At 41.6% G+C, this 25,670-nt stretch overlaps 2 protein-coding genes and 1 long non-coding RNA gene across 5 annotated transcripts in view; 1 reads left to right on the plus strand and 2 right to left on the minus strand.

Moving 5' to 3' along the window:
- Positions 1 to 12,805, minus strand: part of ABTB1 (ankyrin repeat and BTB domain containing 1) — a 37,401-nt gene extending 24,596 nt beyond the window's left edge. The window contains exons 1-7 of one of the 3 annotated variants that reach the window (XM_077924971.1): positions 12,680 to 12,805; positions 9,757 to 9,819; positions 8,203 to 8,258; positions 5,060 to 5,204; positions 4,138 to 4,297; positions 3,070 to 3,115; positions 809 to 925 (exon numbers count right to left, since the gene is read on the minus strand). In XM_077924971.1, the coding sequence (XP_077781097.1) occupies positions 809 to 925; positions 3,070 to 3,115; positions 4,138 to 4,297; positions 5,060 to 5,094 (358 nt within the window). In that variant the 5' untranslated portion in view covers positions 5,095 to 5,204; positions 8,203 to 8,258; positions 9,757 to 9,819; positions 12,680 to 12,805. Of the gene's footprint in view, positions 1 to 808; positions 926 to 3,069; positions 3,116 to 4,137; positions 4,298 to 5,059; positions 5,205 to 8,202; positions 8,259 to 9,756; positions 9,820 to 12,228; positions 12,248 to 12,409 lie in introns of those variants that run through there. The other 2 variants (XM_028719194.2, XM_077924970.1) reach the window with 2 other exon arrangements.
- A 19-nt stretch (positions 12,806 to 12,824) lies between these two features.
- On the plus strand, positions 12,825 to 14,108 carry LOC144327014 (uncharacterized). The gene is made up of 2 exons (XR_013391989.1): positions 12,825 to 12,958; positions 13,248 to 14,108. It is a non-coding gene; the product is annotated as an uncharacterized LOC144327014 (long non-coding RNA).
- Positions 14,109 to 20,698: 6,590 nt separating this feature from the next.
- Positions 20,699 to 25,670, minus strand: part of PODXL2 (podocalyxin like 2) — a 53,333-nt gene continuing 48,361 nt past the window's right edge. The window contains exons 6-8 of the mRNA XM_028719193.2: positions 23,363 to 23,424; positions 21,383 to 21,562; positions 20,699 to 21,208 (exon numbers count right to left, since the gene is read on the minus strand). Of these exons, the coding sequence (XP_028575026.2) occupies positions 20,999 to 21,208; positions 21,383 to 21,562; positions 23,363 to 23,424 (452 nt within the window). The 3' untranslated portion in view covers positions 20,699 to 20,998. The remainder of the gene's footprint in view (positions 21,209 to 21,382; positions 21,563 to 23,362; positions 23,425 to 25,670) is intronic.

A 25,670-nucleotide genomic window follows, 5' to 3' on the forward strand; every position in this document is an offset into this window, starting at 1 on the left:
CCTGAGCTTCCACACCTGCCAACCACCATGGGCAGGACTGGCAGCAATAGCAGCAGGTATGTTCTAAACAATATTTTATTCTCTTGCTAATTATGCAGTTTCAAATGTGCATATTATATTTAACTTCCAATAGTAATGTTTTCTTTTGAAATGTTTAAGTTTTGAAATGTGGAACAGTCTCCCTCGCGAGGTTGTGGACTCACCTCCCTTGGAGGTTTTAAGCAGAGGTTGGATGGCCATCTGTCATGGATGCTTTAGCTGAGATTCCTGCATTGCAGGGGGTTGAGTCCCTTCCAAATATTCATATATTCTATGATAATTTTTTTTAAAACTTCACTACACTAAATGTGTATTCTGTAGTTGACTTATTTTGTAATATTTTATTTTGAAATCTTTCAGATAATATTTTAGTTTCCTGTTAATTACATTGCTTTGAATGTATACGTGATATTTTTTTGACTCTCTTCATTAATGCTTTATTCTGCATTGTTTTATTTGATGTTTTAACCTGTTGTAAACCACTTTGAGAATTTTTTCTTTAAATTATAAAGCAGTATAGAAATGGAAATATAATAATAATAATAATAATAATAATAATAATAATAATAATAATAAATTAAAGAATATTTCATATTGTTAATTGCTTATCTGCATGGTGTACTGTGATTGTTTTGAGCACTTTAGGAGAACAGCGGAACAGAAAAAAGTTATTACTAGAATTTTTAGCTAATTAATATAAGCTGTTCAGAAAAAAGGCAGCTTTCCACTTTCTTATATAAAATGCCAGTCTGAGCAATTTGGACCTTACCAAATTCATGCACCTTTTTACACTTGGTTTCCAAGTCTTCGATGAGATCCTGGAGCCGACATTGTTTTGCCAATCTTTTGCAGTCGCTCACATATTCTACATCTATGTCTAAACGGCCTGGCAAAAGAAAAGAAAAGAAAGCAAATGACCCTTTCAATTCTCCCTATTATTTATTCACCAACACGTAAAATTCATCCTTATATCCACAGCTGCAAATTTATGTTTCAGCACCCCCCTGTGACTTAAGGAAGGACTGCATTTATATTTTTGAGAAGATCACTTGTACAGCTAGTACAGCAACTTCTTTTGAGCCATATTGCATGTTGCTTTTCAGATATATGTCCTGAGAAAATTTTTTTACCTTTTGTATCTTTTTATTTTAGACTGCAAACCATCTTGAATGGATTAACAGTACAAAATTGTAGTAAGGGTGACATCCAATGTTAGCGATACTGGTATAGGCCTATTAAAATCAGTGGACTTGAGTCCATCAATTGCAATGAGTCTACAAAGAATATGACAGAGATGCATGCCGCCCTAAGTAAACAAATAGACTATAGATACACAACTTGGTTGACTATCACCCAAATAAATAAAATATGGATGCACATGTCTACATATGACAAAGCCAAGAAATGTTACATACAAGTCCGTCAATTCTGATAACTACAATACAGTGGTGCCCCGCAAGATGAATGCCTCGCAAGACGGAAAACCCGCTAGACGAAAGCGTTTTCCGTTTTGGAGGTGCTTCGCAAAACAAATTTCCTATGGGCTTGCTTCGCAAGACGAAAATGTCTTGCGAGTTCCTGCAGGGTTTTTTTCCTCCCCCCCCCCCTTTTCCCAAGCCGCTAAGCCGCTTATCAGCTGATCCGCTAAGCCGCTTATCAGCTGATCCGCTAAGCCGCTTATCAGCTGATCCGCTAAGCCGCTTAACAGCTGATCCGCTAAGCCGCTTAACAGCTGATCCGCTAAGCCGCTTATCAGCTGATCCGCTAAGGCGCTAATCAGCTGATCCGCTAAGCCGCTAATAGCGCTAATCCGCTAATGGGCTTGCTTCGCAAGATGAAAAAACCGCAAGACGAAGAGACTCGCGGAACGGATTCTTTTCGTCTTGCGAGGCACCACTGTAATGTAGCTATTATTTCAATTGGTATGCCACTTTCCCACATACATCTGCCCAAAGCAATGAGCAAATGTAGAGAAGGCTAATCCAGAATCCCTTCTATAGGTTTAATCCACATGTCCCACATGTTAAATAAAGATGCATGTGTCACTTTCTGTATCCTTCTGTATTTCAAGGTACTCCTGTCTTATAAAAGCAAAAAGAGGAGCAACTTCAATAGCCAGATTCATACATATTCCTGAGTACAAATATCCAGAAACGTATGACCATTGTCTAGTGAAGGATAAGGACCTTTGTTCACTAAAAACAAACAAAAATAAGACAAACGTTTATTCTTTGCTATTCCTTTGGTAGCTCCAATCCAGAGCTGTGCTCTGGAATTGGGAGGAACCCTATTGGCATATGCAAATGGAGGTAGAAAAACATGTTAGCACTGTCTGTGCCTGGTTAGAATGCCCAACCAGCAAACAAATCTTCTAGACAGCAGAATCCTTTGCATGTCTACTCAGGAGTAAGTCTCATTGAATTGCAGAAAGACTTACTCCCAAACAAGTGTGTTTAGAATTGAAGCCTCAACATTTCAAGTAACTGTTGCTGAAATAAAGGGGATTAATGCCATGACGCTTTTAGACGTAAAACTAGAGCAACAGTGTGGTATACCAGGAATATGTCCAAACACAAAGTTGTGTCAATCATTACTAGCAATGCCAGTGGCCTTATTGCATTTGATACAGCACTTGCAAAACAAACAAACAAACCCATCAGCTGGGTGGTGGGAGACAATGTATTTGGGCAATAAAATATTGTTGCTTGGGTGGGTGAGTGGCTAACCCCAAAGCAAAAACACGATGGTAGAGAAAAGAACCCGAATCCCCCATAATCTCACTCTAGCAAGGTCCAACACAACTTGTGCAGCTCCATGCCTCTCCATCAATGCTGTTATTCTATGCCCCAGTATCTAATGCTTTCCATCAGTATAGTCTTTGCAAGAGAAAGAGAAAAAGTACGTCACCCAAGCCATTTCTGACAAGCTACGTTTTGAAATAATTATGCAAAGTATATATACGCAAGATGTTATTCTCAATCCAAATGCAGCACTTGTAAGCACTACAATGCAGCACATGCCCACATTTACCTGTATAGAGGTACTGGAGAAGGGAACCAAAGGCAGCTGGGTTGATCTATATAATGAATGAAAGTGGTTATTTACAGAGGTTGCATTTTGCCATGGCTTGAACTATACACTGATATAAGTGAGAAACAAGCTAGAACAGCAGTAGCTAAGGTGTTTTGGACTACAACTCCCATCAGCCCCAGCCTTTCAGGTCAATGATCAGAAGTCCACAACAACTTCCAGAGGGCACCCCATTGGCTATATTCAAACTAGAAGGTAATGAGGGCCCATGAGATTCTGCAGTAGTCCTAACTCTGGAGAGGCAAGCAACAAAAAGGGCAAGATTTTAGCTGTATCTCCCTTTTCCTCAATGCCAGCTCGTTTGCACCATGTGACAACATTAAATAATGTTACTCAAAAAGTAATTAACTTGTGGAACTGACCACAAGTTGTGATAACCACTTATATAGTTAGCTTAAAAAAACGAAAACCTGTTTTGTGAGAAGTTGAATAGCTTGTGTGTTATGTTTACCAGTAGGAACAGGCAGGGTCGATTCAATACAGTAGTCACAATGAAATCTCAATACGATGTTCCAGATCAACATTGCTGAGATAATCCAAGTAAAACTGTTTTAAAGAAGCTTGATTAGTTAGTAACATCAGGCTTTGTACTCGTGTAGCAGAATAAAGTGGCAGAATGGACTGTGCCATTCAGACTGCAAGTAGGAGAAGCCCATTTTGAGTGTTCCAAATTTAACAATATTCACTGCAAATAAAAAAGAAAGAAAAAAGAAAAAAGGAGAATAGAAGTGAGAGGACTAGCCCAGAACCACTTCCTCTCAACGAAGTGGAGAGTTAGTTAATTCAGGGAGTTAGTTGCTTTTTATGGTTTTTTTAGTTAGTTGATTTTTATGTTTTTTAATGTATTTGAAATAACATCCTCACCCACAGTCTTAAGTGGTACAGTCCACTCTACTGTCTCATTCTGATGCATGCGTAAATCAGGGTCTAGACTTGGCACATGAAACCATAAAGCAAGCACCAACTGCAGACACTATTCCAGTTAAAACAAAGCTTGAGTCTTCTCACCAATGGATGCTTTAGTGCTATGATATTCTTCCCCTTCCACTTGGTCTCAAACATTTCTGCAAAATATGCACTCCGGGCACCGAGAATGCAGCGATGGGCACAGAAAGACTTCCCATGCACAATGAATACAATGTCACTCTGGTAACCCTGTTCCAGAAGTCTGCAAGGAGAATGAGAACAACAAGTCTGAAAAAAACTGGACTGGAGGACTCAGCAACTGCGAGAATCTTGTTCCTTCAAAATCAAGGTTCTAAAATAATGCTTTATTATTTATTAATTGGTCCCTTTCTTACCAAGGTAACTCAAAGTGACTTACAATATATAAACAAAGAAAAACATACATTAAAACCAGCACAGAGAAAAACAGTGAAAAAATGAAATGACAAACTTGTTCTTAAAAAGGCAGAATCTGAACCACTCAAGAAGGCCACAGGAAATTATGATTCAACGCCATCAAGAAAAAGTTATGTTTTTGCCTGATGCCTAAAGCTAATATAATGATGGCACCAAGTGAGCCTCCCTGGGGACAGCATTCCATAAACAGGACTGCACACACACACACACACACACACACACACACACACACATATTAAGTAGTCTTATTTACTTCTGCCACCTACGCAGTAGATTGTGATTAATCAGTTTTATCATGTATACTGTATGAGAAGCTTTTTCAGTGGGGAGGGAATTAAATATATATATATAAACTTTCAAATTACTGTGTACTAACAGTGGCTTGACAGATTTGTCATTATCACAAGCGAGCCTCCATAAGACAAGAACATAATAAATCTTTTGAATCTCCTGAAACAAAACAAGCAAGAGGGGTCAGCCATCCAAGGAGTGGGCGTGGCAGTCCAATGGAAACAGATGCATTTTAATGCTTAACCGCCTGCAGTGAAGGCATCCCTTCTCTCTTTACCGTTGAAGGAAGACATCATAGTAGTCTCTCTTCATGCACTTTGCTGTGATCTGCTTGTACTCCTTTAACACCCGCCGAATAGCATCACTCAGGGCCCCATATAAACAACGCTCGCCATCAAAGGTGTTTGCTTCACATTTGGCACCTGTAAACCAATACCAACTGGCATTTAGGTTTGAAGCCATATTACAAGAGACAGATCATTTACATATGTGATATTGTCTTTCTCTGCAGAACAGTACTAAGAACTGCTTCCACTAAACAACTGAGCAACCTTCACCCCTCGTTACAAGTACTTTCATATGTTCTTCTGGTCTAAAGCAGAGCTCATGAAGTAAAATTAACATTCAACCATAATATCCAGTCTCTTAATTTCTGCCTTGGGACAACTGCAAGACTACTCAGTTTTAAAAGAAAATAGCTGCCTGAAGCTGAATACATTCTACAATATTTCACAGAAAACATTTCTGCTACACCCATACCACTGTGATCCAGTGTGCTACACTATGAGCTGGATTGTGGTTAGAGTGTTGGATGAGGATCAGGGTTCATATCCACACTCAGCCATGAAGCTTGCTGGGTGACCTTGGGACAGTCATTGTCTACTTCCCAGGGCTGATGAGAGGATAAACTGAGGAGGAGAACCATGAACACCACATTGAGCTCCTTGGAGAGACGTTATTACAATTTAAAAAACAGAGAAAAGAATCTATTTTAAAGTACACTGTAAATATTTAGTAAAATACAAGTTAGAAGCAAGCTAAAAAGCTTCCCAGAAAAATTAAAACTTTTTGATTGCGTGTTTAATTACAGTTAGGAATATAAAATTTATTGTCCAAATTCAATATAATTCTCTCTCAAGTCTGTGTCTGCATTGGTTGGAGTATACCCATTTCTAATAGAGTCTGCATGTAGCTGCATGTTCAATGACAAGCTTTCTTACCAAATTCAACATTACCCCACCAAAGCATGATTTGGATTTCTTATACCTAGAAGGATTATTATTTGCTTTAGCTATAAGCTATGAATTATGATCTAATACCAAGTTTGGAATGCTGTTCCTATGGAAATCTGAAAGGCGCCTACAATCCTGATGTTTTGTCACCTGCTGAAAATATATTTGGTTCACCAAGTGTTTTTAAAGACTTAATCTGATTCAGCCTGGGTCATCTTATGATTTTATAACTGTACAATTCTGTTATTTTCAATGACTGTATTGTATACCACCTCAACAATAATTGTGTTGGTGGTTTATAAATAGTCTGATAAATAAAGTTAGAAACCACGCTTTTGTTTTATTTCTCTGACTGGATTTATATTCTTTGTACCTGTTAAACAACAGACCTAACATTGGTTAAATGAAATCAATGTATTTTGATGGTACGGGTGAGAGAACTAAGCTTATCTCACTGTACATCAGTTTTCCAAACTGTGTGTCGCGACACATTAGTGTCTGCACATTAGTGGCTGCAGTGTGTAGGTGAGTCACACGAATGCTCCCCACGGTGCTCCCAGGGCTGGAAAGGGGTTAGTTTAACCTCTTGTTTGCTAGTAAAACTGAATTACTGTGTCGTGAAATCTTGCATGTCTAAAAGGTGTACTACCAACATGAAAGGTTTGGAAAGCTCTGCCCTACATTATTGCCTTTGTCCTTTTAGCCAAGTTACTAAGAAACAGCACAATAATGCCCTTGGGAGCTGGGTGGTTCAAGAATGGATGCTGGCAGACTTGTTACTTGGTAACCTAGATAGATCTGCAAGCAAAAGCACATATTCCTGGTGATAACTGTTCCTACTAGTCACTCAATAAATGGTGGCAGCTACTGATTCAGTGTATTCCAGGTGAATTTATTCCTTCTAGTAAAGCCAAACACTAAATCCATTTATTTTTGCCCTGCTGGGTGCTATGATGAGAACAGAAATATTAAATGTACCAACAAGGAGCCTTAACTTTTTCTTTTTTTAAGTAAAAAATGAGATTAATAAATAATAATAATAATAATAATAATAATAATAATAATATAATGATGATGATGATGATGGCTGGGTTTCCCCAGCCACTCTGGGTGGCTTACAGCATATATAAAATGTAGTAAAACATCAAATGGACATTTACTTTTAGGTGCGTTTTATTAAACAAAATGGCAGCAAGCAGACTAGATTAAAAATAGCAGCTCTCCCCATTGGCTAAGATCCAATTTTAATGTCACGCTAGGGCTAGTACTACAAACTTGTAAAAAACTGAGCCCTGTACTAACACCCTACCATGAGAGGAAAAGTTTTCCTTGCAAAATAAGATTCTAGCTGTTTGATTAGCTTAACAAGTCAAAAGCAACTACCGTATTTTTCGTTCCATAGGACGCTCCGTCCCATAGGACGCACTTAGTTTTTTTGGGGGGGGAAATAAAGGAAAAAAATTTTCCCTTTATTTCCCCCCAAAACCAGGTCGGGGAAACCGAACCAGGTCGAGGAACAGCGGGATGGCGGCGCTGCGCCTCCTTGCTGTCCCCCGAGCTTGTGGGGCTGGCCGATGTCTGTCCGGCGCGCGGGGCGCTCTGCTCCAGGGTGCCCTGCGCGCCGGGCGGCAGGCTGCTATCCGCAGCGTGGGGAGCCCTGCGGGGAACTCCTGCAGGACTCCCCACGCTGCGGATGTCTGCTCGGCGCAAGGGGCGCTCTGCTTCAGGGCTCTCCTCGCGCTGGGCGGCAGGCTGCTATCCGCAACCTGCCTAGGCTGCAGATGTGTTCCCGAAGCACCGGGCGCTCTGCTTTCAGCATGCCCGGCGCTCTGGGAAGCAGGCTGCTATCTGCAGCCTAGACAGCCCTGCGGGAACTCCCTAGGCTGCGGATGTGTTCCTGAAGCCTGGAGAGTGAGAGGGGTCGGTGCGCACCAACCCCTCTCGCTCTCCAAGCTTCAGCGAAAGCCTGCATTCGCCCCATAGGACGCACCCAGATTTCCCCTTCATTTTTGGAGGGGAAAAAGTGCGTCCTATAGGGTGAAAAATACGGTATGCAGTTTCCCATCAGAGCAGGATTATACTGTTTTAATTCTGGTGTACCTTCAATGACAATTCTAGAGACACACAGGTGACCATATATATTGGGTACACAGTCTCCAGGAGAAGAAGCATATCAGGTTTTTCTTACCATTGGCTAAAAGGTACCGCACAAGCTCTTCATGTCCACAGAGACAAGCATAATACCTGTTAACACAAGGAAGGAGTTAAGAAAGAGACACTTAGAAATGAAAGTCCTCCCACAGCACCAACTTTGCAATCTAATTAAGATCCTAAAATCACATTAGGTTGGGACAGCGAATGTGTTGCCCTCTAGTTGTTGTTGGAGTGCAACTCGCAGCAGCCCCAGCAGCATGGCCAATGGTTGGGATGATGGAAGTTGTAGTCCAACATCATCTGGAGGGCACCACGTTGGCTTCCCCCATGGTGTTAACTCCTTACAATAAATTGATCCAGTCGTCTCCATAGCATTCTCACTTCTTTCTGTTGTGACAAAGATAAGAAGGGTCTTTTTCTAGCGATGAGATATACACTTGCTTCATGTGCAAGTAGAAAAAAGAGATGTGAACTAGGGCTATGCAGATGAAGGGGTGGGACTATGCAAACAGAGTTGCCTTGGTTTTCAGTGCTCCCATCAAGTTCTATGGGACAGCACTGAGAAAGGTGAAATCTGCCCCACACTGTATGATAGCTTTACCAACGAGAACTTTAGGGTACATGCTTATTATTTCTATTGCAAGTATCTATAGCCTGCTCTATTAGTCAAGACTTTCAGAGCAGTTTCCATTAGCGAGATAAAGGCAGCAGTAACTTGCATGTAAATCCCAGATTTTTGAAAACTTCTAAAAGTTGACACTAAAAGGTTTGGGTGAATACAAAGTCTTTTATCTGTCACTGTAAAGACAGGCTAGTCAGTGCTAGGTGGGCCTCCCTGGAGACAGCAAAATGAAAAATATCCCTTTCCCAATTCCCACTCATCTCACTTCAGAGGGCGATAGAACTGCAGCAATGATCACAGGTGATAGGAAAGTTCATACAGGAAAAGTAACCTAGGTCCTAAGATGCTTAGGGATTCAACATAAAATCCAGTACCTTGAATTTTATGTGGAAACAGATCAGCAGCTAATGCAATCATATAAATGCTGACATGACAATATCCCAAGGGCGCATTGTACAACTCCAGGGATTCCCATTCTATACTTTCTTTTATGACAGACGTAGCACAGTGCTGATGAACATATGTTGGGGACAAACAAGAGAAGACGTCTTCATGCCCTGTTTGCAACTTTCCCAGAACAATACGGCTAACCAGAGCTAGACAAGATGAGCCAATGGCACAATTGGAGCAAGCCTCTTCTTAGAATGCTAGTAAATGCTAGTAAAATGGTTGCCACAAATTATCCCAAAAGCAGTGGCAGGCATTCACTTGCCTTCCAGAATATTGTTCTGAATGAGGAAAATTATTTCCAACAGCAGGTCTTGTCAACAAAAAACAGCATGGGAACACTGAAAACTTGAGACAATGGGGAGCAGAATGTAGGAGAAGGATATAAGAAAAAATGTTTTCTTTTTTGAACACAACAACAGAAGTAAAATGAGGAACTGTTGCAATGCCTGAAAGCATTTCTTTAAATCCTGTATAAGTTACCAAACAGCATGTATGTCTCAAGGCCAAAGCACTCACAAAGGGGTACTGTCCCATTTATCCCGGACATTGATTTCAACATCTCTCTGTTCAAGAAGGTATCTGAAAGACAAACAAGGGCACAGCTTTAGCACTTAAGAATTCATCTAACTCACTTCAGCTACAGCTTCAGAAATTATCTGTTTTTAAAGCCCCTTTCCCTATTATTAATTATTATTTATTAGATTAGACTGCCCTACTTCATAAGATCTCAGGGCAGTTCACAGTATACTAAAGTTTGGGAGTGCCCGTGCAACCTTTAAAAGAAGGGACACAAAACAGCAAGGCTATTTCCCCCCACATTACATTTATTCTCCTTTACCTCCACCATTGATTTTTAAGTATGTGTAATTTCCGAAATATCAGAAGAAACCAACATGCTGCCCTCCAGATGTTTTTGGATTCCACCTCCCATCAGCCCTGGCCATTTGAGGAATGATGGACAGTTTAGTCCAGGCTTCCTCAACCTTGGCCCTCCAGATGTTTTGAGACTACAATTTCCAGCATCCCTGACCGCTGCTCCTGCTAGCTAGGGATCATGGGAGTTGTAGGCCAAAAACAACTGGAGGGCCGAGGTTAAGGAAGCCTGGTTTAGTCTAACATCTGGAGGCATCACATGGGCTACTCCGGCTCTACATTACAGCAGCACACACCTCCCCTCCCCCTTTTTTTTCCTTTAAGAAGTTAGTGACAAATATCCTCACCAATTCTATGGGGGCACAACAGTGCATATGCAGATTATCAGGAGCACAGAAAACACAAAGAAAAATAGTTTGTGTTTCTATTTTGCTTTCTGGAAAGGCCCTAAAAAAACAGAGCTAGTATGGTGCAATGGTTAAGAGTACTGGACTAGGACTGGGGATAAAGTCAGCCCCTGTCTCTGAATTTAGACTATCTCACAGGGTGGTTACAAAAATAAAATAAAAGGGCAGGAGGGAGGGTAGAATGAATTTAAATATAAATGACATTTTAAAATCATGAGCAAAAATTAGCCATTATTTAAAAACCTTAAAACAACAACTGGTTGATGTTCTCCAAGTATGTTGCTACTGTTGCCCTTTTTTGTGTTTCTGCTTGTAAACTGTGTTGCACCTGAAAGCTGTAAGTGTTGTGATTTTTACTAGTTCTTAAGACTGACATTGAAATTGATGGATAGCATCACTTATGGTGATTATGCACATCACAATGAATTTGAATTGATATAATATTGTGATCAACATTACTTTTCTGGCTGTTACTACATCTTAATGCAATGAATCAGGAAATTAATTGATAGTTGTTTTAAATATACGATTGGTATATATTTATTCTTGTATTCATGAATTACTGTCATGTTAACTGTTTTGTCTTTGTAATGATGTGTTTTGTGACAGTGCTTGTATTATGTTGAGTCACACTGGGCACACGTGTGTGGAAAAGCAGCATATAGTTTATATTTTACATCATCTTCAGTTTAAAAAAGGAGAAAATGTGTTTATAAAGCCTTAAAATACCATTTGCCTTTTTGTGTGTCTGTTTCTTTTTGGTCCTGCTCTCAGGGGATATCTAAAGTAGTCAGCTGTTTCAGGACAGGAAGCTGAGCTGATAGGCAGAAGAGGCAAAAGTTGTTTTCCTTTTTAAAAACACAGCAAGAACTTGGGGCCTCCCATTAGGGACATGAAGCAACACAGTAGCAGCCATTCTACTGCCAAATATGAGTAGCTTGGGGAGGGAAGGTTGGCAAATACAGGCAGGTGAAAAGAATTTCTGCAAAGAATTTTGCTTCCTAACTATTTATCTGCCCCCTAACTTATTCTCTGCCACAATAGTCTTCTATGTTCCCAGACCTAGGACTCAACTTTTAACCAAAACATGCATTTGGAAACCTTTTTATTAAAACAAAAAAATTACCACATATTTGTATGATGGTATTGCTACTGCTGCAACATGTTAGATCAGGCTGTGACAGTCGTGGGTTCCAACCCACCAGTTGAAGACCAAAGAGCTGCCACACCCAACAGAACTCTTAAGTTATCCAGTCCATGCTTGTTCCCTATTCCCCTCACAGTTCTGTGACATTCTCCCTCCAAAATATCCCTGGTTGTGCCCAATATCCTCCATTCTATTTTTTCCAGCCCCAGCCAGTACTCCCCCTATGCCCCACGTTTGCTTTCTAAAAGTAGTGTGTGCCAGAAATCCGCCTCGCCTAGAACTTCGAAGCTCCTATCTGGAAGTCTCTCCTCCCTTTAAGCCTAGATGGGTGGAGAAGGCATTAGCTGGGGTTACCGAAGGCACTTTGTACATGCCCGGAGCCCTCTCACCCAGGTTATTGCTTTCAGGTGTGCAAACAAGCCCAGAAGCTTGTTCTAAATACCTTCCCAGTTTTACTTCTCAAGCAGCACTTTTTGCTGCTGTCTAGAAGAGGCATCTAAACATCCTAAACACACACAACAAACTTCGAGGAAAGCTAGGGGGAAAAATAGACGAGTTTACCTTAAGTTCCCGGGCAGCCCCTAAACCTCCACCTGCCACTCAGGTGCTCCCCAAACCGGAACCTCAAGGGACAGCCCCCTATTAAGCTCCCTAGCCCCAGCCTCTGCCAAGGCGCAGCACCGATGGGGGGGTGTGGCCCTCTCCCGGGGGTCCCCCACCCCCCACCCCATGGGGGCCTCACCGCACTCGGAAAACATCGCCCTTCTTGCAGCTGGTGAAGAGGTCGCTGGTGTCCATAGCCCGCCGGAAAGCGCCGCATTGACCCGGCCTAGGGGAACGAAGGCGGCTTCAGCAGGAGCAGGCCCAGGCCCAGGAGGAGGAGCAGGGCAGCCCAGGGCAAGCGGCGCCGGATGTAAACACGGCGCCGGAGAGGCTGCTCCACACCAGCGAGGAGGCCGGCCTCGCTCCCCGCCCTTTCCTGGGGGACCCGGCGGCGCGCAGGCCCGCCCACCTCGCCTGGGTCAGCCTAGACTAGAAGACCGGGCAGCGGCTGCGGAAGGCCGGCGTCATGCGTGTGCAGCTTTAATTCCCGCCGCCGCCTGGCAAAGCTTCGGACGGGCGAGCAGCAGCTGCTGCTTCTCCAGGCGCCGCGCGCGCTTCTCCTCCTCCTCCTGCTGCGCCCCGTTTGCACAAGAGCCCGCCTCGCTTCGTTCTGTGATTCGCCCGCGATTAGATGCCGCCACCTCCTCTTCCTCTCCGGTGCCAAGAGCGAGGATTAGCACCGGCGTTTGTGCGTCTGTATATATAGATATTGTTTTCAAAAGGGTTAGGGCTTCGTGTTTTTAAAAAGTTCGGGCTCCTCCAGCGCCCCCCATGCCGCCTGCAAATCTGTGGCCCGGAAGCCTCGGTCGGAGCGAGGCTGAAGCGGACAATGACTTTGTCTGCACGCGGAAGGGAGCTTCCTGGTTACTTCTGACGCCGTGTTCTTCGCGCGGTGGCCTCTCCCCAGAGGAATGGAAAGAAAATTAAAAATGTCAGGAGACTAGGAGGAATAAAACCCCCCGTGTCTCTCGTTGCAGGGCCGCAAGCAAGTAGGAGAAGCAGAAAAGGGAGGCAGCCATCCATGCGCTTTCCTACTCAAGTTTTTATTGTATGGAAGGAAGACTGTTCGGTTCAGTTCTCTTCGTCTCCAAAATAAGAGATGTTGAGCTAGAAAAGATGCGGAAAGGGACGTCGGAAGCTGGTGCAGTTTTGGGGTTTTTTACCACATTATCCTTTTCTCTGTCTTTCCAATGCAGGCGCCGCCCCCGCCCCCCACTTTTTGTTGAATCCGTGTGCACACAATCCAGAGCTATCTTGTAGTTTCTTGAGAAATACTGCCGCTTGATGTGTTTCCCCTCAAACCAGCTTTAATCCGAAAGGCAATCTTAAAACCGCGTGTACATTTGGGACGCCCATTGCTTACCCGCAGATGACAGCTTCACAAATAAGAGTTGTGGAGGCGACGGCTTGGTTGCATTTTAAGCTGCTAATTGCCTGAGACTTTTTAATTTGGTAAAAAACTAGGGTAAGAGGAGGCGTGATAGAGGTGTGTACAATTATTCATAGTAAATAGAGAGACGTTTTGCTCCCTCTCATAATTTTAGTACCTGAGTCGTCCACTGAAGCTAAGTGGTTAAAACTTCAGGATAGGCAAAAGGAAGTACTACTTCATACAGTGTATGTTAAACTCTGGAACTCACTTCCACAAGAAGTTGGGATGGACAACAATTTGAATGTATTTAAAGAAGGGGTTAGACAAATTCATGGAGAGTGCTAATCAAATGGCTACTAGTCATTGGGGTGTATGGTATCCCCAGGATCAATACCAGCTACTGGGATTCAAGAAGTGTGCATGCACACGAAAGTTTATACCCAGAACAAACTTAGTTTGTCTCTAAGGTGCTACTGGACAATTTTTATTTTGACTGCGTCAGACCAACACAGCTACCTACCTGAATCTGGGATTCAACAGTGAGAGGGCTATTGTGCTCATGCCCCCACACTTGAGTTTCCCATAGGTCCATCCAGGAGGCATTTACTAGCTTTTGTGGTTTTGCAAATAGCACTTGTATATGCTCATAGCTATACATATAATCATAAGAGTTACCAACTTGTGCCTTTAAAATACCTGTTCAGTACAGAGCCAAAAGCAGGTGAGCTTTGGTGGTAATGGGGCAGAGCCACCAAGTGAGTTTTGGATGGATCAGTTTGCATGGGGTGCTTCAGGCAAGCAGGGACTGGTGGTCTTTCAGTGGTAAGAGTCCTCTGAATTCTATAGAAAATTTCTTTTTTCAAGGCATCTATCTCCAGTTTAGTTAATAAAATAGGTGATGCCACAGTCAAGCTCCCAGTATAAAATAGGAAGATAAAACACTTGTTGTTCTTGGCAAACACTGTTTTTATATTAGTGTTGGAACTCAGTCCTGATATTGAACAGGTTTTTTGTTTGAGTCAAAGTGAGTTCTTTGGTTCAAAGTATACCATGATTGTCTTTTCTGCATGGCAAAACATGACAGGGCAGCATAAGATAAACAACCCAGCTTGAGTCACCTTTCTTGCACATGCAGTTGAAGATAGTGTGAGTCATAGAAATTACCGTATTTTTCGCTCTATAACACGCACCAGACCATAACACGCACATAGTTTTTAGAGGAGGAAAACAAGAAAAAAAATATTCTAAATGAAACAGTGGATGTATGATTTTTGTGGTTCATGCTGTGGCCACAGACATGTGATCTGACAGTGAGTTTGGAGTAGCCCAATGCAAAAATCCTGAGGATCCATGTGGATCCATGCTTTGTAACCACGTTTTTGCACCACTGCGACCCTAGGCAACAGTGGGTGCGTGATTTTTTTGGTGCAGGCTGTAGCCATGGACATGCTATGTTATCTGATGGTGAATTTGGGGTGACCCAGTGCAAAGATCCTGTGGATCCATGCTTATAAAAGTCCCTATTAAGGAAAAAACAGACAGGATATATGAAGTATGATTTCTTTTTTATTTACAGTATTTCTTTTTTGGCCACCTCTGTCACTGCAACCTTTGCTCTGTGCTTGCACACTTTTGGGCAATAGGGCATGTAACACACTTTTTTTCATCTGCCAAGATGTAGAAAATCAATTTTAATGTCCCTATATAAAATGCCTAGTGAAGCAGAAGGGTATTACATCAGCCACTGTATTAAGGCTAAACGTTTGAAGAACAGCTCTCTATGGGGGGGGGGGGCTAAATTCCATTTTCAATCAATTGTTATTGTGGCAGCAATTATCAGTGTATAGCGCACAATGAGGAAATGAACTTTAAAAAATATATATAAAAAACATTCTCACGTTATACTTCTTCAAAGAAGAGTATTAGGCTTTTAATGAAGGGGAGAGGAGAGATGCTGTAATCCTCCTGGCTCAGGAGATTCTGATTTACCTGCCGTGTTAGAAAGTATAGATTAAGATATTTGATATACAGCATATAAATCCAGAGATTTCCATGTCTCACTCTGCAATCCAGCCTGCTGTTACTTACGAGCAGGGAAGCAGGGTTTCTCTTCCAAACAAGCATACTGTCTCCCTCCAGCAGTACATTGCTTGGAGAAGCTGTAATTTGGAGGGGGCCTGGGGGCAGGGCTCTCTGCTTTTGGAAAAGAAATGAGAAACCTACCATTGTAAAGCAAAAGTCCCCTCCACCCCACCCAAGCCAGCCCTCTCTCTCTCTCTCTCTCTCTCCCACTTGCGTGTTTTTCGGCTGCCTGCGAGTCCCTAGAGCACGGAGAGGAGGAGGTGGTGGGCTGGAGCCTGCACGCAGTGTGACTAGGAAAGAATTAGAAGGACTCGATCATTTCCTTAACCCTCTGCTTGCCAGGAGGGCAGGGGATTCCCTGCTCTTTGTTGAGTTTGAGCAAACGCAGCAACAGAAGCGGGTGGGCAGTAAGACCCTGAGGCAGAATGCAGGAAAGCAACAGCTTCCGCCTTCCCTCTTCCCTCCGCCCGCCCGCCCAATCTTATTTTTGCCTGATTTTTGCCTATTTTGCCCCTTCGCTCCGGAGAGACAGCTCCAGGGACCACACATTCGCTCAATAACACGCACAGACATTTCACCTTACTTTTTAGGAGAAAAAATCTGCGTGTTATAGAGCGAAATTTACGGTATTTGTTTGGTATACTTAGCATTACAAATGTTAAAACGATAAATTAACAAAAATTCTACTGTCTTCATTAAACAGATCCAATGATGGAGTGATTTTGATAGTGTATGGTTTCAATCCTCCATTTTTGAAATGTTAACTTATTCTTATAAGTGTCTGTTCCTGAAGATTCAAACCTGGGGGTGGTGTGGGGGTGCCCCACATGCAATAAAGCAACTTTTGAAAAATGAACTTTTCCGTCTTCACACTTTCCACTTCTCAAAGAATGGCAACACTGAACTTGATTTAAAAGCTAAGCCTACCTTATAATCTAAAGCTGACTCTACTGTACAGAACTATATATTGATTTTTTAAACATTTCTCTAAAATTGGGATTTAGTCTAGATTTCTGGTTTACCATGTCCCCTCTAAACTTCACTGCTTGGGCAGAGCTAAAAACTAGCTTAAGTCTCTTATAGAGACTTAACACCCCTAAGATTTAGCCCTAGCACAGAGCTCTTGACTGATTGATTATGCCTTAGCAAATTTCAACCCTCACCATAACACATGCATCGTGCATGTACAAATATTGCACCCATACAACATAGCAATCTTTTTCTTCAAGCTGAGGCTTAAGTCATTAATACATGCTGGGAAAATGAACACAGGAGATTCTGTATTTTGACCAGAAACTTTATTTCAAAAAGTGCTACTGGTGACTAAGGAACATTTGCTAGCAAGTGAAATGACAGATGATAAAACCATCACATTTTGGAGTATGCAAAATTTCCATCAAGAAAAGAACCCTACTTTTATGTATATTAAGGAATCTTTCCAAATGAAGGTCAACTTTCTCAGTCTCCTTAGAAAAATAAGACTCGGGGATGAGAGGAAGCAATCGTGCAGCGTTTCCCAAATGTTTAAAATTTAACAGTACATTTTATGCTGTGCATGTTTTTTCAGAAATATGTCTCAGTAAGTTCAATTAATTTTATGTGGGTGTAGGGTTGCAGTCTGTCTTTCTAATGGGATCATCTCAATCAGAATAATTTGATTTATAATTCTTCCCCAACCATTGCAGCTCTCTGCTGCAATCTATCCATCCCACTCTTATCCAGCTGATTCTCAATCCCTCATTTGGGAATCACTGCAGTGATTTGGAGATCCACACTATCCCATTCATATCCTTAATGTAATACAGCAGTGTAGGAGCCAGGATAGTAAGGCTAATAGTAGTATCAGAGGCTTTATCTTCACAAGCATGTAACAAAAGAACTAGGACAGCAGATTTCTCAGCCTTTATTAGTTTTTTTAGTTGGGAGGAGGGAGTTGTGTTTGGTTTTAGAGAGTGGAAAAGTATGCTTTATTTTCATCAGAGATTCATGAGAAATCAGTGTCCGAGGCAAGTCCTGCTGAGAGACATCTGTGTAGCAATCTGTACTCTTGTCCACTGCTGGAACAATCAGCAGAGAGGCTTCTGCACCAGATGTTGAGTTAGGTAGCCCATAGATATTTTCTGAGTCAGTGGTTCTCAAACTGCAAGGCTGTCACCACACGACCATGCTGAGTTGCCAAGAATTCTCATATCCCCCCTGCATTTCCTTACATATTGACCTAGAATGTCATAACCATGCATCAAGTAAGGGCAGTAGTCCATGAAGCTGAGTGAAGCATCTCTCTTTGTGACTATTTGGCTATATTCAGACATAATATAAATCCTTTGTAAACCATTATATCAAACCAACACTGGAAGCTGGTTTGCAAACCACAGTTTGTACCAATTGTAATTTGCCCTTATGTCTGAATTCACAAACCACTGACAAATCACTTAAGGACATTGCTCTATGGAGCACTATGGTGAAAGAAGCGAATTTGTGAAGTTTAGAAGTTGAGGGCAGAGTTGTACATTTGGAAGCTGAAACCATAGTGTGGGTTCTTACTTATGCTTAGCATAGATAATTGTGTGGTGTAGTATCTGGACTAAGACTATACAGCCCCTTCATTTATTTTAATGTCTCTCACTTGTACCCTACATCCAGGGGAATGGTAATGTCTCATCTCTGTAGGAACACACATCTCCTTGTCTGAAAGTGGTTTACCATCTACAGTACTAGATGATACAGTCCTCAAAATGGTGGGCTTACAAAGAATTATCTTATGATAGCATGACATTGCATTAAATCAGAAGGTGACTCAAAAAGTTTGTGAGGTCATTCTAACTGTTTAAAGAGTTTTACCGTCATTCAAAAGCTTGCATACTTCTCACACCAACAAAAGAAGCTGGTCCAGTAAAACATCTCTCTAGTAATAATTAAGGATTGCTCCCTTTCCTCTATTTTTTCATACGGCGAGTAGTGAAGCCAACAGGATTATTGCTCTATGCTAATTTTTAAATCCATGTGATTAAAGACTCAAGGTCTATCATCACTATTCCCACAAGCTTAATTCTAGATGTCATTGGAAAGTGCTCTGCTGGCTTCCTTTAATCTACTTTGGAGTAGAGTTGGCCTGTAGTTTCATTTCTAACCGTTCCATCTTGAAATCATAGTGTTTTGTGTGTTTGAAGGCGGCGCTAGAACAAAACTATTTTTCCTTTAATCCTTTTTCCCAGCCACCACCAGAGGTCAGTGTGGCTCCATGTATATAACAAAGATGAGTACAAACCTAACTCATTGTAGAGAGGAAATAGTGTATGTGTGTGTTAAATCTTAAACAAGTAATAAACTACAGCCAAAAAGATAATGACTAACTGCTCTCATAAACCCTAAGATAGGACAAAATGGAAGAAGCCATGGAGTAAAATAAATAAATAGGGGAAGATGTAAAAGATCTCTAAAATCCTGAATGAGCTCTGTGCAGCAATATGACTGCATAGAATCCAAACCATGAAAAAGAATAAACATTTAGAGATAGTTTTCCTGGCACATATCTTCCCTGCAGAGAGAAAATGCAATCCTGACATTCACATAAATTGAATATTTTAGTTGGAATTTGGCTAGGGAACCAATACTGTTGCCTAACATCTGAACATTTTACAAAAAGAATCCTTGCAATACTGTATGTAAGATTTATGCAGTATTTATATGTGAAATTAAACTGTGCTGACAAGATTGCTTTATGTCTTTGGGAGATCAGATTTCAGTGCTCATAGAGAGCTACGGATTGGATGCTAACAGATTTCCATTACAAGTTAATCAGCAATCTCCATTAAATATACATGAATCTTTGTGTGTGATGGTTCTGTTAAAGAGCAAGTATTATTAATGGCAACTCGGTTGAGCCAGACAGGCAATCATAACAAGTTTTTGTGTTGGTCATTTTCCTTTTGAAGTGAGACAAGCCATGAGATGTGTGTAACGGAGTAACATTCTGGAGAAAAGGAAGCAAAAATATATTGAGACCAGCCATCAGCACTGAAAATGGGAGGTTCTGCATATGCAAGTGCTTCTCAAAGAAGCCTGGGGCATTCTAGTTTGCCCAAGGCATGCTAACAAAGCATTCATATGGCAGCCCTTGAGCCTAGTTTTGATCCCAGAGGTATTACTGTACTAAGGTACTAACCTCATTTGTTTAAACTGACCTATTCCTGGCATATAGCTGGGTAGATGAAATCAAAATTTACTCCACTGGTACAGAAGAGGACACTTAAGTTTTCCATCTGTTTCATTCAAGGTCAATCAAACAAGACTTGTGCAGCAATCAGCGTAGCTGTTATAGTAAGTGCATTAACTAAAGTAAAGGAGACTTCCCAGCTGGCTTCCCTGCCCATTGCTGCCCCAAAATTCTGATCTCTAATTGCCAGTCCAGAAAACTTGTGAAGGTGATAGCAGGAATTCATTCTGTATTAGAAAAATACTTTTCTGGATTCAGATCAACCAAGCTAGATCAGTTCAGTTTCCACTAGGTTTGGATCCACAAAAGGTGCTGTTACTGCGAAATGTCATAGTAAGGGAAGGGGCAATGCAATATCCTGCTAGCACCTAAAATTAGGGCTCTGTCAGGTACCTGAGCAGAATAGATTTGTTCTGCCTAAATAGCAACCTTACAGAGAAGTTTTTTAAAATTACCAGCTCACTCAATACACCTGTCAGCCCAGCACTTAACAGTTATGAACCACTTTGCAGCTTGAGTAGAAAATCCTGCTGGTCATTCACTAGAAGGAAAAGTTTCTCATGCTGGGCAACAAGGTGAGTGGTGAATTGCAAGACTGACTTAATGCATCATATCCCAAGCCTAGACAAGAAATACGCCGTCTTTCCTTGCTGCCACTGTACCTTTTGAGACAGGTTGTGAACCCACTTTTTCCTGTGCGGAACTGGCCTACTGCCTCTGTGACAAATCCTTCAGTAAACACCACTCTGGGGCAATGCTAAGCCTTGATACCATTTATTTTTCAAACCTGGCCATCCTCCACTCCTACCAAAGAACTAGAGCAAGTGCATTTAAAAGTGATTAAACATTGGCGCTACTGACAGCAACACACAAACACGCCCCACCCCCCACCCACTCTGCTCAGGGTGGCCCTTCCGACTCCAGGACTGTGATGGTGCCTCAGGACCGTGATGGGCAGATCCGTTCCAAACCTGAAAAAATAAGTTCCTGAGGAGCCACCCTCACCAAATGGCCCTTAAGTCAAACAAGAGTGCAATCAGAAACACCCGACTCCTCTTTTAAAGGTGTGTATCTTCCTCAAACACATCTCCCTCTTCGCCTGCCCGCTTGTTAATGAGGACATCCCAGCTCTCAGGTCCATTAACAGCTCCCCCACCATTCACACTTGGCTTCTTTTCTTGCATTTCTGATTGGCTGTCGCTGGCTACATCCAAGGTCGGATTGTCATGGCAGCCGTTCTCCACAAACCGTAGCTCCTCCCCATGTGACTGAAAAAGAAATGGGACAAACAAGATGCGAGAGAAAATGTTTATTTATTTATTTATTTATTCAAAAGCTTGACATTTAGGAAGGAAGGTAGGCAAATCAGGAAGCACTTCCTACAATCCTTCTCCATCCTTCGAAGAATTAGAGTTCAAGTCAGATGCCACACTGGGACTCACCATGTTCTTCATTTTGGGCAAGCGCCTCTGCCAGCAGTTGTAAATCAGTCCTGTTATAATGATGATGACACAGATTGAGCCAATAATGACCAGCACCACAAAAAGCTTTCCATAGTCACTATGGGTCTGGCTGGGACGTGACTGGCAACTTGAAGTAGTTGTGTAGTTCTGAATTCCAATCTAAAAACAAAAATAGATGCATTTCCAATCTGTTCTCAGGACTTTGTTGCATAAATTGTCTTCTTCAGAGGCAACTTGTTCTAGAAATCTTTAGGCTAATGTTTTAAGTGAATCACTGCAGTAAGATGTGATATTTTCTCTCCGAAGATGACTAAGTCAAAATGGATTATGAATACTGCATACCACAATAAACTCAAATCTTTGGTTACTGAAAATAAGACATTTGGCCTGAGCTCTAGCACAGCGTAGCCCTGGATGGGGACAATGAATGGAGGGCATATGTGTTCGGAGATGGAGGCAGTGTGTTGTAGGAGGAAATTCTGCTAGATTGTGGGGAATCAGGAGTTGATAACAGAAGATGGGGTGCATATTATGTTGGCAAAGAAGGAAGAGGCAGTTCTTCTTTTGATTTCTAAAAACAGGTTCTGAAGCTCAGGTCTGTGAGACAGATCATCCACTGGGGGCTCCTTTTAGCCCCTACCCTCCAATTTTGCTCCCAAAGAAGAGCCTTTCTAATGAGCCATCAGAATTGGCCGCCATGGAATCAAGCAATAAGACTTCTTGCTGAAGGGTTTTGGTGTTCAAAGAAACTGATCAAAGGGGAGCCATTCTTTTTTGAGTCTGCTGCTTATGCATTCCTACAGTGTAGGCAGACACATGTGGATCTCACCTGTAGTGAGTTCTGTGAACTCTGTAGGTAATTTCCAGCTCACAGATATCATTCCACTAGTCTCTGCCTTATACAGTGCAGAAGTAGTATGTCACATTTTCTGAACAATCAGAGCACAATGCTGGGGGAAATGAATTCCTCCAGGCAGCAAGTCCATTGTTATTGTGATTATTGGGTGGAAAGTTACAGACATCAACTGATAGTGTTTGTGATTAAATTTGTTGCAAGTGGGAGCAAACCTCTTCTCAATGTCTAAAGCATTTTATGAGTCATTTCTTTTAGGGATATTTTTGTTTGTTCTTTCTTCAGTTCTTTTAAAGCTATGTTTATCTACTAACAAGATTTTTTTTTTTAAAAAAAAAGATGCAAACAGCAACACAGCTATCCAAATACAGTGAGGTTATTTCACACAAAATATATAGGATATCACTTCGATATCACTAAGAAGTCACTTGGGAGAATATTACACATTGGCTGATGTGATCATGCAGAAAGGCCCTCAGCCAATTTCTAAGTTCTTGTGACCTTGATTAAAGTGCTGTAGAGCTTCACATTGTCCATGTAACACGGTAGATTGGGTACAAAGCATGCCCAAGGACAATGTAAGGTCATATTTTCATTTGAACAGAGAATGAGATAAGCTTCCTAGACGACAAAGGCATTTCAGAGATCAAATGTGAAAGTTCAGCTGCTCCAAACAAGAAAACTATGAATCCCCGTGCACAGTGAATAGAAGAGATTTATAGGTTCACCATGCCTTCAAAAGACCCCACAGGAACATCTTCAGAAAGCTCCAAGTGATTTTTGGTGTGACAGATGCAGAAAATCATTTCTGCATTTCTCTATGCTTTTCAGCAAGGACAAGCAGGATCTCAAAAGACTATAATGGTAACTTTTAAAAAAGTGCACAGTGTAAAGAGACAATCCACAGAATCAGTCATAGCTAACAGAAATTGGCATTTGATGACTCAGCAGTTACTAGACAGGAAAGAAGGGATTTCTGTACTGAATGCTGAGCTATTGCTTTGCCTATTCCGGGCTCAGAGCCCAGCTAGGCTAGAGCATGGGGCTAATTTTCAAGGTGGGCAATTTAACTGCATTGTCTGCTGTGTGACTGAACATGGTCTTACCTCAGCTAAGCTCCTCCGCATGTCACCTAGTGCCAGGAGAACATCATTTGTTGGGACAACTCCTAGAGGATGAAACACATGGAGGGGGGGGGGGAATAGAAACATTAGTTCAATGTGCTCTTCTTTAATACACTTGCATTTCTGTAGAAGAAGAATACCTGTATTAAAGAAGAATTTCCTGAGCATATAATAATACAGGATACACCTTTCAGAGCACTAGATCAATTTCAGAACTCAAGAGCATCAGCTACAATGTGTGTAACATAGCTGTCAACTTTCAGTTTTGAAAATAAGGGATCAGCAGCCTCGAAAATAAGGGATCAGCAGGCTCACCTGTCCCAGGGACAGTCTATAGGATATCCAACAATCCGGGATAGCAGTGGGAAGCAGCGGGAAACGGCGCTGGAATAAGGGAATTTCCCGCAAAAAAAGGGAAGGTTGACAGCTATAGTATGTAAGCAGTGACAGATGAAAGAGAGGAATAAAGGAATCCAGAAAGCAGGAAATATAAAATGCTTCCCTCCGCAAATCAGTGCTTCCACTTCAAATCTGATCTGCTGAATCCACTCTTTCCCCACTGATTGTTCCACTGCCAAATCTGACAGTACCTGAACCATAGCTTATGATTCTCAGAAATGTGGGAGGGTATCCCAGTGAAAATGATGGATGGCTTATCAGCTTTGCTTTCTTCCCAGACTGGCAATATCTGTAGTAGTGACCACACAGTGAAATGTCTAGAAAACCATTTGTCAGCTCTTACATGGCTTTCTTGTCAAACATGGTTATTTTCCCAGTCAGTTGGGTATAAGCCAAGGAGAATGTGGACAAGAAGAGGTGTGTTGAACTTCATCTCTTTTTCTGCCTCTTTTATACCAACTGATTGTCAATTTGTGGAGGAGATTACTTTAGTTCACAATATTGCTAAGGTCTATAATTTGACACATAGTCCCAGTTCTGGGAGCTGCCAAAATCACCAGTGATTACTAGAGTGGCAAGCCCTTTTTGATTACAGAGAAATGCCCTTACTGAACGATTAATTTACATTCCATTGAAAATTCAATACCAACCGTATATGATTGGAAAAAACAAATGGCTTCGTATCAATTGTGCTGAAAGTCATCATTTAATGAGGTAGTTTATTTAACAATGACTGTGATGTACTTTTATGATCCTTTTTACCATTGGTAAATGTCTAGACTCAATCTTAGTGATTTGTATTAAAAAATGAAAAGTAAAATACCACATGATGTACTATTTAAAAGTTGCCTCCCCCCTTTTGTTTGTTCAATAAATAAATAAATGAAATGAAATGAAAAGAAAAACAACAGATCTTCTTAGGCAAACAGATGAGACCATTCCAAGCTGCCCTGAGATAATTATTTTAGAATTCTAGAGATACTGCAACAGTTTTCTATCAAAGTTTTCTGCAGCCACTTTCAGCAGCATAAGGAAAGCCACGCATGTTTCCAGGAAGAAGGTTGCCCAGTTATAGACAAAAATTAATGGGGATCTAAACAACGCTTCTCTTTCCCCTGAACTGCCTCAAGGCAGGGATGCAGGGACTGTCTTGGCAGCCCAAGGCTAGTGTGTTTCAATATTACTACATATTATTATATATTTCACACAGATCACCTGCTGCATTTTCCTTTTTATGTTTTTATTTTCATGTAGATGTTATGTCTTTAGTATTTGTTGTATGCTGTCTCAAAACGGATGGAATGTTCTAATGAATCAAACAAAATAAACACCATATGTCCTAGAGCATCCTAGGCTTATGGCCGCAAAGGAAGCACATTACTGTGTGTTGTTTCCATAGAGACCAAAGTGGACTGAGAAGCCTCAGGCCAAGAGGCATCGAGACACTTAACAGGGATTCTCAAATTGAGTAGCAGCACTGGTGGCTGCTTGGTCTCTCTCTGTACAAATCTCAAGAAAGGTAGCCACAGAGTGACTGAAATATTCTAAGTTAAGTAGCCTTGGAAGTAATCAACTTGGTGGGGGTAGCAAAGCAGAGAAACTCTTCCTCTGCTCACTTAAATGGTTTCACAAAGACCCACCACTGCGACAGTTCCACTGAACCAAGACATTGCATTTGGTGTGGCAGTTATGGTGCCAGTTTTATTGAAATGTTGCCCATTGCAAATTTGAAATAATAAAGCATTAAGAATTATACATACATGCACACAGATACAGTGGTACCTCGGGCTACATACGCTTCAGGTTACATATGCTTCAGGTGACAGACTCCGTTAACCCAGAAATAGTGCTTCAGGTTAAGAACTTTGCTTCAGGATGAGAACAGAAATTG

The sequence above is a fragment of the Podarcis muralis genome, chromosome 2 (genome assembly GCF_964188315.1).
Source record: "Podarcis muralis chromosome 2, rPodMur119.hap1.1, whole genome shotgun sequence".
Lineage (NCBI taxonomy): Eukaryota > Metazoa > Chordata > Lepidosauria > Squamata > Lacertidae > Podarcis > Podarcis muralis.